The sequence below is a fragment of the Felis catus genome, chromosome E1 (genome assembly GCF_018350175.1).
Source record: "Felis catus isolate Fca126 chromosome E1, F.catus_Fca126_mat1.0, whole genome shotgun sequence".
NCBI lineage: Eukaryota > Metazoa > Chordata > Mammalia > Carnivora > Felidae > Felis > Felis catus.
The window spans coordinates 39,574,329-39,586,818 of record NC_058381.1 but is presented as its reverse complement, the minus strand read 5'-3'; the positions used below and the strand labels follow the sequence as shown (position 1 = coordinate 39,586,818).

General features: G+C 38.9%; 1 protein-coding gene across 1 annotated transcript in view; it reads left to right on the top strand.

Annotated features, from left to right (window-relative positions):
- Nucleotides 1–12,490, top strand: part of KRT10 (keratin 10) — a 63,261-nt gene that overhangs the window by 41,830 nt on the left and 8,941 nt on the right. The window contains exons 10-15 of the mRNA XM_045044175.1: nt 583–665; nt 1,040–1,196; nt 1,294–1,455; nt 1,545–1,670; nt 2,015–2,232; nt 2,587–2,892. Of these exons, the coding sequence (XP_044900110.1) occupies nt 583–665; nt 1,040–1,196; nt 1,294–1,455; nt 1,545–1,670; nt 2,015–2,232; nt 2,587–2,892 (1,052 nt within the window). The remainder of the gene's footprint in view (nt 1–582; nt 666–1,039; nt 1,197–1,293; nt 1,456–1,544; nt 1,671–2,014; nt 2,233–2,586; nt 2,893–12,490) is intronic.

Here is a 12,490-nt window from a genome sequence, read left to right as displayed (position 1 = left end):
TCCTAGTTAAAATACTAGGTCATTTACAAATATCGGAACTGAAAGAATTATTAAATCAATCAGAACAAGACAGTATTCAGATTAATAAAAAAAAAAAATCCATTACCAACATTACAAGTAACATGAATTCTCCAGTATGAAAATGGGATACTGTTTGCCTCTGGGAGAATTTGTGAATTGTACCTACTGTGTGTCAGCCCAGAGTGTATTCATTTAGAATGTATATTTAAAACAAGTTAAACCAAAAGGTATGAGTCAGTCAAAAGTTCACTGAAATACATGGAAATCACACAGTATAAAATGGGAGGGGGGAGAGGGGAGCTGTGCAAGAACACAGCTATATAATTGCAGTTAGTTTTCAGAAAAAGATGATACAGAAGTAGATATGTATAGAAACTTTAAGAGAACAAATGACTCAAATTTAAGTATATGAGTACCCCTGCAATATTTTATATTTAAGATAAAAAAAAATCCCCCCAGGATTATGTTCCCCCCAAGAACATAAAAATGCAGCTTATCTATCTATGCCACCTGGTTTTATAATGGCGTATCTGTATCTGATTTCTTTGCCTCTCCCTCCAGATCCTCAATCTGACAACTGATAATGCCAACATCCTGCTTCAGATCGACAATGCCAGGCTGGCAGCTGATGACTTCAGATTAAAGTAAGCTAAGTAAACATGGTACAACACAGTCACAACAAATACAGGAGTTGTTTTTAACAGTGACTTTGGACACCTACAATAGCATTTACACTTTCTTGAATTCATTCAAAGTTAAACAGTATTGGAGCTGTCCGAAAATTTTTCAATTTCAATATTACCTTCTTGGCAATATTAAAAGAAGAAAATGCATTTTAAAGCAAACTGCTAAGCTTCTTTGCATTAACCCACTAATATCTCTCTATCCCCATATGAATTAGTACACAATAAATGTTGCCATATGAAGCCAACTCCGTATTCGCTTCTAAAACAGTCTCAGCCCGGGAACATCTCCCATATGTAAATTATATCCAGTATTTGTACCATGCTTGTTTCAGGTATGAGAACGAGGTCACCCTGCGCCAGAGCGTGGAGGCTGACATCAATGGCCTGCGCAGGGTGCTGGATGAACTGACCCTGACCAAGACTGACTTGGAGATGCAGATCGAAGGCCTGACTGAGGAGCTGGCCTACCTGAAGAAGAATCATGAAGAGGTGATGCAAAAAGTTATACGTCCCCCAGCCAAAAATAAAAGGGGGGGGGGTCACGTGGTCATGATACAATCATTAAATTTTTCTGTTCCTCTAACAGGAAATGAAAGACCTTCAAAATGTGTCCACTGGTGATGTAAATGTAGAAATGAATGCTGCCCCAGGTGTCGATCTGACTGAACTTCTGAATAACATGAGAAACCAGTATGAACAACTTGCTGAACAAAACCGCAAAGACGCTGAAGCCTGGTTCAACGAAAAGGTTAATTCGTCTTCCTTCATAGTGGGGCCAACGGACGTTTGGTTATCATTTCAGAATTTTCTCATCTTTTCCCGTTGTTAATACTCTAGAGCAAAGAACTCACTACGGAAATCAATAGTAACATCGAACAAATGTCCAGCCACAAATCGGAGATTACTGAATTGAGACGCACGGTTCAAGGTCTGGAAATCGAACTACAGTCCCAACTAGCCCTGGTATGTTTGTAATTCTCTCTTGAAACAACTTCAACTTTAACACACAAAGTTTCACGCTCACATAATATGCACCACAAGAAAAAAAGAAAGAGTACGAAGGTATAAATAAAATTGGAGCTCTTTGTTAATGGGAGAAAAGTCTTAGGGGCCCTGCTCTAAACGTGAAGTTAAAATGTTGCCATTAAACATAAAACACAAATTCTATTCATTTCCTTTATTCTATTTGATGTCTTATTATTAAAGATTAAATATTAATTATCATTAAATAATTATTAAGTAATCTTCACTGTACTCAATTAAACAAAGAAGTCGCTAAGCCACCGTACATTCTCTCCTCTTTCCAGAAACAATCCCTGGAAGCCTCCTTGGCAGAAACAGAAGGTCGCTACTGTATGCAGCTCTCCCAGATTCAGGCCCAGATCTCCTCTCTGGAGGAACAACTGCAACAGATTCGAGCTGAAACCGAGTGCCAGAACGCTGAGTACCAACAGCTCCTGGATATTAAGATCCGACTGGAGAATGAAATTCAAACCTACCGCAGCCTACTAGAAGGAGAAGGAAGGTAAATTATAAAAATCTTAGAATTATCCCAATTCGTCTTATTCGGTGTTCTAAATCGCCGGGCTTTTCCAAAACCCAAAGTGCCGGAGGATGGGCGAAAGGGAGGAGAAGGGGGAAGGCAGAGTACAGAGAAAGGCTTATGCAACCACAGCCTGAGTTTCCCATGGATTTGATTCTGAAAGTTGTGTGCATATAAAACTGTTCGTTAGTGGGTCTGAGAATCCATATTCGACAGGTATTTTTTTTTCCCCTCTCGAAACACGTTTTGCTTATTTTTAAAGTAACGATAACCTAGAAGGCGACCCACCATTTCTCAAAGTTAGAGTTAACCGAACATAACTCTCACTCCCGGTAGTTCCGGCGGCGGCGGCGGCTACGGCGGCGGGCGCGGCGGCGGAAGTTCCGGCGGCGGCTACGGCGGAAGTTCCGGCGGCGGTGGCGGCTACGGCGGCGGAAGTTCCAGCGGTGGCGGCCACGGCGGTAGCGGCCACGGCGGTAGCTCCGGCGGAAGTCACGGGGGTGGTTACGGCGGCGGCAGCTCCGGCGGCGGCGGTGGCCACGGCGGCAGTTCCAGCGGCGGCGGCTACGGTGGCGGCAGCTCCGGCGGTCACAAGTCCTCGTCTTCTGGGTCCGTCGGGGAACCCTCTTCCAAGGGACCAAGGTCAGCAGAAACTAGCTGGGGTAATCAGAATTAGTTTTAACTTTCCGTGATGATTTTGTTGCTTTTTAAAGCTTTCTAAAAAATTAAAATCTTAGAGATTTCCCCTTGGATTTTTTTTTTTTTTTTAGCAAACTATACTCTTGACATCCATCTTGAACGAAAAATCACCTGGTGCAAGATGCTGTAGCTTAAATACTATTCGGATCTAAAAAACAAACCAAAAAATAAGATTTTCTTTCTTTTTTAATTTAGTGTACTTTTCTTTTAAAATTTTTGATTAATTAGTAAGAAGCTCCACAAATTATTTAGTCTAAATTGTTTTTTTCCCCTGTGATTCATGTACAGATACTAACAAAACCAGAGTAATCAAGACAATTATTGAAGAGGTGGCACCTGATGGTAGAGTCCTTTCATCAATGATTGAATCAGAAACCAAGAAACACTACTATTAAGCCGCATCAAGAGGAAAGAGTCTCCCTTCACACAGACCATTATGTACAGGTGCATGAAAAACAAAAGCTCCAAGAAAACACTTCAGTCTTAATGGTCTATGGAAATAGGTTCACTCCTTGAAAATAAGGTGTCTAAAAGGTGTTTTGTGGTTTCTGTATTTCTTTTCACTTTACCAGAAAGTGTTCTTTAATGGGAAAAAAAAAAAAAACTTTCTATTCTCATTCACTAATGAATTTCAATAAACTTTCTTACTGATGCAAGCTATCCAATTTGGTCAGAATTGTCCTTATTTAAATTAAGTGATTTTTTTTTTAACCTTAAAGATTAGTGAACTATAGCATTTGAAGGTTCATTTGTCCAGAAATTCTGAAGACAGAATTATTATCATTATGATTTCCCTGAGTAAATTTTTTAATCTTGTGGGTGTTAGATCAATGTCCATAATCTCACTAAGTCAGAAATCTGATACCCAATCTTACCCTTTCTTAAAGATATACCATAGGTGGGAAACTCCCAGTGCTCTGGCTTTGAATTATTTCAGTCCTGAAAATTCTAAAATATCTCCAGTAAGTCTCCATGGATAAAGTTATTGGAAATTTCACATTTTCTGACTACTTGGCTTCGCACATTTACCTTCCCTCATTTTCTTCCCATTCATTTCTGCCCAGTTGCTATATATACACCTTAAGAGATATCATCTACCACTCACCAGGCCAGTAATATATCACCCTAACAAAATTATTTGGTGTCTGTCAGATGAACAGGAAAAGACATAATGCCAGTTTTACCAAAGGAACAACTCTAGGTCCCTGCCTTCACCAAACACATCTCGTGATAAGTACTAAAGACCTGGTATAGGGTCAACCCAGTCATATCCTTCAGCCATTAAGAACCCAGCTGCCAGTACTCTGCTAGTATATGGAGTAGATGGATTTACTAAGGGCTATATTTGTTCTTTGTCCCTAAGACTACCTTGTGTTCCCTGGTGGGTTCCTAGATACGCGGGTCTACCAAATAGCAGCCTGTCTCTGTATCCTTACTGATTTGAGCTTGTTTTCCCCAAGACCAGAGCCCTGGTCCCCAGGTCATTTACTTGGGTCTCCTGCTGGATAAACTCTATCCTCTGTACTCAAGCCCTGTTTCAAAATGGATGGACTTCCCTATAGTCAAGGCTCCATGACCTACTTACCACCAAATATCATACTTCAGAAGCTCCCCACTTAAGTTGGCATTACTTTTTTATCTGGGTACCAGCGTCCCTTCTTGGGAGCCTGTCTCCTAAGTTTCTGTTGAAGTCCCAACATGCTACACTGTAAAGCCCTAAAACTGAGATATTGATGGGTAAGGACCCTGAGCTGCCACTGTGTCTATACTGAATGCTGTTCAGAAACACTGCCTTTTAAAATATCTAACAAAGTTGTGGCACCTGGATGGCTCAGTTGGTTAAGTGTCCTACTCTTGGTTTTGGCTCAGGTCATGAACTCAGGGTTCTTGAGTTCGAGCCCTGCATCAGGCTCCACCCACAGGCTGCTTGGGATTCTTTCTGCCCTTCCCCTGCTCACTCTATCTCTCAAATAAATAAACTTAAATTTAAAAAATAAATATCTAACAGTTAACCCAGAGCCTAGGACTTAGAGTATTGTTAATAATCTGAGATGGCCATTCTCCTAATTCTGAAGAAATAAGTGTTCTATTCAGTGACACAAATATAAACATGATACTATGAGATAGCTGTGTTTGTTATTAACCTTTGTCTCTTCTACCCAGTCCTACCACCACTACCTGCCTAACCCCCACCCCAAGCAGAGATCTCAGCTGATCAGAGTTCTTCATCTGGTTGGGTAACCCTTCATTCCTGAAAGGTCTAAATCATGGTAGTCCCGACTTCTTGCCTGTTTAGTCTTCCGGTACCTTCTTAAACAATTATTTATATTACATTTTCTCTGATGAAGTAACTACTTTATCTCTGGTAAAGAACCACTTTCTTTTTGGATGCGAACTGTGGTATTCATTTCACTGTATAGTTAAGTCATTATGTACACCTTAAACAGTACTGTGTGTCAATTATATCAATAAAACTGGAAAAAAATTAAAATAGAACTTTCTCAATGGGACTCAGACTAGTTTAATAAAGACAGTCTGAACAAGTTTGATTTTAGCAAGGACATTGATATTTATAGTTAAAAAAACTGCTAACTGTACAGATCACTACTCTTACATGGATTTATGATGTAGCTATTAAAAAAATCCTGTACACATTCTTACAAATTCTAAAGTTGTGACAGTGTCCTGCTATTTAAGCAGGGCAGTGTCCAGCAAGACTAGCAGAGCCAACTCTGGCACTCATGTGGAATCATACCAAACAGCAAAAGCTGGCTTCTTTTCCAGAAGGTTTGCATCATGCCTCTTAAAGCTTTGCACCATGACTTTGATGTCTATGATGGCTCGATTTTGCTAGGGCATGGAGAAGTAACTTAGTTATGGTCAGGTTTATAGGGGAAATAGCTTGTGTAAGGTTAACTAAATAAGGTCCACCCAGTATCCCATCTACATGGCATCTGGAGAGTGAGAATTAGGAAAAGAGGTCATTTGTGGCTTTAAGCATGCATTCCAAAGTCAATGGTTCCTGGATTTCATATCCTGTCGGTGGCATTTACAAATCACGTTAAATTTTGGACAAGTTACTTCAACCCTTCTGAATTTCAGTTTTCTTATCTGTCCAATACAATTGTCCCTATAATAGGGACAATAACTACTTCATATGAGATTGTGGGGATAAAATGGGTTAATGCCTATAAAGCCCTTAAAAAACGACCACCATGGAATAGACATTGAAAAAACAGTATTCTATTTTGCATAGCAAACCATCAACAAAATGAAAAAGCAGCCTACTGAGTGGGAGAAGATATTTGCAAATGATATATCTAATAAGGGGTGAATGTCCAAAATATATAAAGAACTACACAATTCAAAACACACACAAAAAAAACAATCCAGTTAAAAGTGGGAGAAGATATGAACAGACATTTCTCCAAGGAAGATTATACAAATGGCCAACCGACACATGAAAAGATGCTCAACATCACTAATTGTCAGGGAACTACAAGTCAAAACCATAGTGAGATACCACCTTACACCTGTCAGAATGGCTAAAATGAAGAAGAAAGGAAATAGCAAGTGTTGGCAAGGATGTGGCAAAAAAGAACCTTTGTGCACTGTTCACGGAATGAAATTGGTGCAGTCACTGGGGAAAACAGTAAGGAGTTTCCTCAAAAACTAAAAAATAGGAATATTATATGATCCAGTAATTCTACTACTGGGTATTTACCCAAAGAAAATGAAAGCACTAAGTGGAAAAGATACAGGCACCCCTACGTTTGTTATGTTTATTGCAGCATTATTTACAATAGCCCAGATACAGAAGCAATCTAAGTGTCCATCAATAGAAAAATGGATAAAGAAGATGTGATATGTATCACATATACATATATATATATATACACATATGTATGTCCATATATATGTGTGTATATATATGTATATGTGATACATATCACATCTTCTTTATCCATTTTTCTATATACATATATAGAATGTGTATGTATACATATATAGAATGAATGTATGTATACATATATATGTATACATATATAGAATGAATGTATGTATACATATATATGTATACACATATATACATATATGTATGTACATATATATGTATATTTATATACATATATATTTATATATATTTAAATAAATATAAATAAATATTTATAAATAAATTATAAATACATATTTATAAATACATATTTATAAATAAATTATAAATACATATTTATAAATAAATTTGAATAGAACTTTACTAAGTTATAAATATTTACATATAAATATATAAAAAAATATATATCACATTCCATTATATGTAATGGAATATTACTCAGCCATTAAAAAGGATGAGATATCTTGCTATTTGCAACAGCACTGATGGACCTAGAGGATATTATGCTAAGTGAAATAAGCTAGACAGAAATACCATATGATTTCACTTACATGTGGAATCCAAAAAGCAAAACAAATGAACAAACAAAAATAGAAACAGACCCACAAATACAGAGAACAAACCGATCGTTGCCAGAGGGGAGGGTAGTGGTGAGATGTGTAAACTGAATGAAGGGGAATAGGAGATACAGGCTTCCAGTTGTGGAATGAATAAATCAGAGGGATGAAAGGTATAGCATAGGGAATATAGTCAGTGGTATTGTAACGGCTGGCATGGTGACAGATGGGAGCTACTACACTTGTGATGAGCACAGCATAAGTACTGAGTGGTCAAGTTGCTATGTTGTACATTTTGAAAAATATTTTCAAAATATTACCAAAACAACTGAAAAAGACACTACTGAAATTTGGTAACTGCTGTAAATTTTTAATCCTGTTTCTTCAATATATCTGCTTTTATCCTTTGTTTATATAAAGAGTATATAAACGTATATATATACGTATATAAAGAGTATAACTGTTTATAATGCATGCTTCTAGTATGTATTAGATAAGTCCAAATAAATGAGGATTTTATTAAGCAAAAAACAAAACAGCATTCTGTTCATCCTCAGAGAAATATGCTTATTGGCTAAATAGTTTTATCCAAAAATGGGCATGAGCATCACAATAAATTGTTACTAGAGTAGGCGATCATTAATGTGGTCTGCCACGGGGTAGAGATCAAGGTCAGGTTGCTGTCGTAGGGCTGCAAAACAAAAATCCAGACAGTAGGAACAGTGGTAAGAGTGTGTCACAAAGGAGTAGGACTAATCTAGTCCTGTGAACCTGAGGTCCAATAAAATAGAGCAAGAGGTTTGTGAAGGTAAGTAGGAAGGACCAGATGATTGTCCCAAAGGTTTGAGATAGCTGACCATCCCTAAAAGCTGCAGCTGTGGTCATCCTGATCATGATGCAAATGACCCATGCTGTGTCTTTGAATGACAAAGAGAAACGAGTTATCACAACAAAAATAAGTCCAGCCTGGAAACCAGGTATCAAGGATATTTCTTACGGATACTTTTTGAACCAGGTTGTCCCACAGAAAGCCATGCCAAAGGAGGAAGAACTCTTTGAGTTGTCACATTGATTTTCAGTGTCTCTAAATAAAAACACAAACATCATCTCACAACTCCAACACTGCATAAGAGATCTTTGCAGCCTAGCAGCAGTTAGAAAGGGAATAATTGTGAATTAGTACAAATATTGGGCATTACCTGGGGGAAGAATTTGAATAGTGTTCTGAAAATAGCTTTGTCCTTCAGGATCCTAGCCAAGAAAAAATCACATACCAGGCTTCTGATTAACCTTTCCTACTCAGAATATGTTATCTCAGGAGAAATGCTTGAAAAGCATGAATATACAGGTTCACAGGCTAGCAGAGCCAGGACAAAGCTAATGACCTTTTTGGAAGAGGAACTCTCATTAAAGTTTTGATCTATAGAGCCTCTGTAAGGTTTCCTAAAGTAAGAAATTTGAGGGGAAGACTAGAAAACAAAATGGCACCAGGGGCGCCTGGCTGGCTCAGTTGGTAGAGCATGCACCTCTTGATCTCAGGGTCATGAGTCCAAGTCCCACGATGGGTGTAGAGATTACTTAAATAAATAAACAAATCTTTAGAAAACCAAAGGGCACCAAAATGCATCTCTGTAGATTGAAAGCAGTTGTAAAGACAAAAGCAAATGGGGTATGCCCAGTAAACACATAAAAAGATGCCCAACATCACTAATCATTAGAAAAATGCAAATCAAAACTACCATGAGATACCATTTCATACCCATTAGGAAAGCTACCATCAAGAAAAGGGAGGGGGGCACCTGGGTGGCTCAGTCAGTTAAGCATCTGACTCTTGATCTCAGCAACATAAGAGTTAAAGCCCCGCACTGGGCTTGGAGCCTACTTAAAAAATAAAATAGAAAATAGCAAGTGTTGGCAAGGTTGTGGAGAAACTGGAACCTTTGTGCCCTCCTGATGGAAATGAAAAATGGGACAGGGGCTGCAGAAACCAGAACGATGACTCCTCAAAACATTAAAAACAAAAGTACCGTATGATCCAGCAATTTCACTTCCGGGTCTAAAGTCAAAAGAATTGCTATTAAGGTCTTGAAGAGATATTTGTGTGTGCCGTGTTCACAGCAGCATTCTTCACAATAAAGCTTGGGAGGCACTTACTGTCTTCCTTCTGGATGCCCTGCTACCGATATAGTGCCCTGTACATTGTAGGTGCTCATTAAATCCTTCTTGAATGAACAACAACATAACTGAATGAATGACATCTGATAGGCAGCCTGACTACAGTCAGAAGTTTCATTTTACTATTAACTAGAAATTCTTGAAACAATTTTGTAAGAAATCAGCTTATGTTTTCCATTAAAGAGACATCTGGGCATCGTCTGAGTTACTTTTTCGTCCGACTTTAGGACAACTATTTAATGAAAGGACCACCACACTGCATCACAAGACCCATCTGAGCTGACTCACCATGTTTCATGCTGTGTATCCTTGAACAGTCTCTGTCCTCAGTCTCCTCATCTTTAAACCAGAGGAAGGAGACCACTTTTCTTAATTCCCAGATTCATTATAAGGATCAAATGAGATCATGTACAAGAAACCCCTCTGGAAGCTGTAAAGCACCATATAAATGTAAGGAAATCTTGTCTTTATACTCATCGTTCTCTGGAACTTTGAGAAGATAAATGTTGAGGTTGCTTCATACCAGGGGTCTAATAGTTTCCAGCTGCAGGCATGTGAGACCCAGGCTGAAGTGGTGCTTCTGCTCCGAACTACATCCATTTGCAGGTGAGCGCTGCCCCCTGGTGGAAATAGAAGGGCAGGGACAATTGCGGTGAACAATTTGGGATCGCCAAGGAAACGAGTTATTTCCACTTAAGCTTAAAAAAGTTTTTTTTCTAACGTTTATTTTTGAGAGAGAGAAAGAGAGAGAGAGAGATAAACAGAGCATGAGCGGGAGAGGGACAGAGAGGGAGACACAGAATCTGAAGCTGATTCCAGGCTCTGAGCCGGATGCGGGGCTCCAACACACAAACCCTGAGATTACGACCTGAGCCGAAGTCAGACGCTTAACCGACTGAGCCGCCCAGGCACCCTTCAACTTAAGCTTTTTTTTTAAAAAATAGCTTCTTTCCTTCTTTTGTCACAAAATGTCCTTTGGAATTTTTTTTTACATCTGCAGGATACATACACATTACACCAATAATTTATCTAATTATTATTTACAGTTAATTAGGCACTGAAGAGATTTTCAATTCTTCATGTTTTGATATTCTAATTCTTTAATATTTTAATTCCAATAATTCAATAACTCAAAAGAATAATTTGACAATACAACATGATAAGACTATCAATGGCAATATATAAAATAAGTATTTGCATGGGCATAGATAATTCAGAGAAATTGTTTGTATCTAAAATACACTTATGATGGAGCACCTGGGTACCTCAGTCAGCTACGCATTTGACTCTTGAGTTCAGCTCAGGTCACATGATCTCACAGTTACTGAGATAGAGCCCCATGCCCGGCTCTGCACTGACACTGGGGAGCCTGCTTGGGATTCTCTCTCTCCCTCTCTCTCTCTCTCTGCCCCTTCCCTGTTCATGTATGCATGTTCTCTCTCTCTCTCTCTCTCTCTCTCACTAAATAAACAAATAAATATTTTAAAAATAAATCAATCAATAAGGGGCACCTGGGTGGCTCAATTGATTAGGCATCCAGCTTCAGCTCAGGTCATGATCCTGCAGTTCATGAGTTCAAGCCCAGCATCAGGCCTTGCTGCTATCAGTGCAGAGCCCGCTTTGGATCCTCTGTCCCCCTCTCTCTCTCTCTGCCCCCCCCCCCCCCGGCTCGTGCACATGCACTCTTTCCCCTCCTCTCTCTCTCAAAAATGAACACTAAGCAAATTAAAATAAATAACTAGGTAAAATAAAATACTCTCATGGTGCCAGAATCTCAAGGCTTTCTAGAACATGCGCCAAGCCTTCACCTGGCATGTGCCTGGTGACTCTGAACAAATTGTTTAACATTTGTGGGTCTCAGTGGCCTCATCTGACAAAGGGGCTGAATTAGGTAATATCTAAGGCTTTTTGCAGCTCTAAACAAATCCCACAACTTTGCCCAGAAAATACATTTAAATGCCAGGCCAATGGCAGCCACAGTGCCAGATGACCAGGCTTCAGACCGCTTATGCCAACACAGTTCCAGAAGACAGAACAGTCCTGGGGCAAAACAATTCTATACCTGTCTTCACCACAGAACCTGGAACCAGTCCAGCCCAACCAAATTCCTTCTACCCCCTCCTTTTCCTATCCTCTCCACCTTCTTCACCCCCAGCTTCCTGGCCACCACCTCAAGAGGAGGCTTCTCAGGTCACTTCTTGCTCATCTCTCCTGTCCTCTCAGCTGGACCCACTCACACTCCCCCCACACACCCCCAGTCATTCCAAACTCTTTGACGCAGAAGGTTAAACACAATCCAGCTTCTGCCTGATCCTGACCATACATTTCTTAAAGACTGTGCCCATACACCTCTGCATTTACTTCCCATTATGTTTTCATTTCTATATTCAGCTTTGAACACCAGATACAGTAGCTATTTATGCATTAAATAAAGGAATCAGTCAATATTTATGTCATTGTTATAATTATAAGACCAGAGAAGTTACAAGGATCATATTATTTTTAATAACACAATTTTTTTTTTGCTATGGTGGGATGAAATATGTATTCCTTTACTTAATATATACCTCTTTATATACCTCCCTGGTAATTAAGACCCTACTGTAGCTGATGGTATCCTATCACAATCTTACTTAACTTTTAAAACTTTACGATATCTGGTGCCAGGTAATGACAGTATATTCCTAGGGCCTAGATGAAAGTAAAGGATTACTCACCCAAAATTAGAAGTTAAAATAATGAACTTAATATAGAACTAACCCTGTTATATTTAAGATAACAAATACCCCAAAGCAACAGCCAGGGATGTTAGACATCAATTTACAAAAAAAAAAAAAAAAAATTACCTAATTATACATAATTTCATGCTAATCTGAATGATGCCATTTCTCGTCTGGCATGCATAACTCAAATA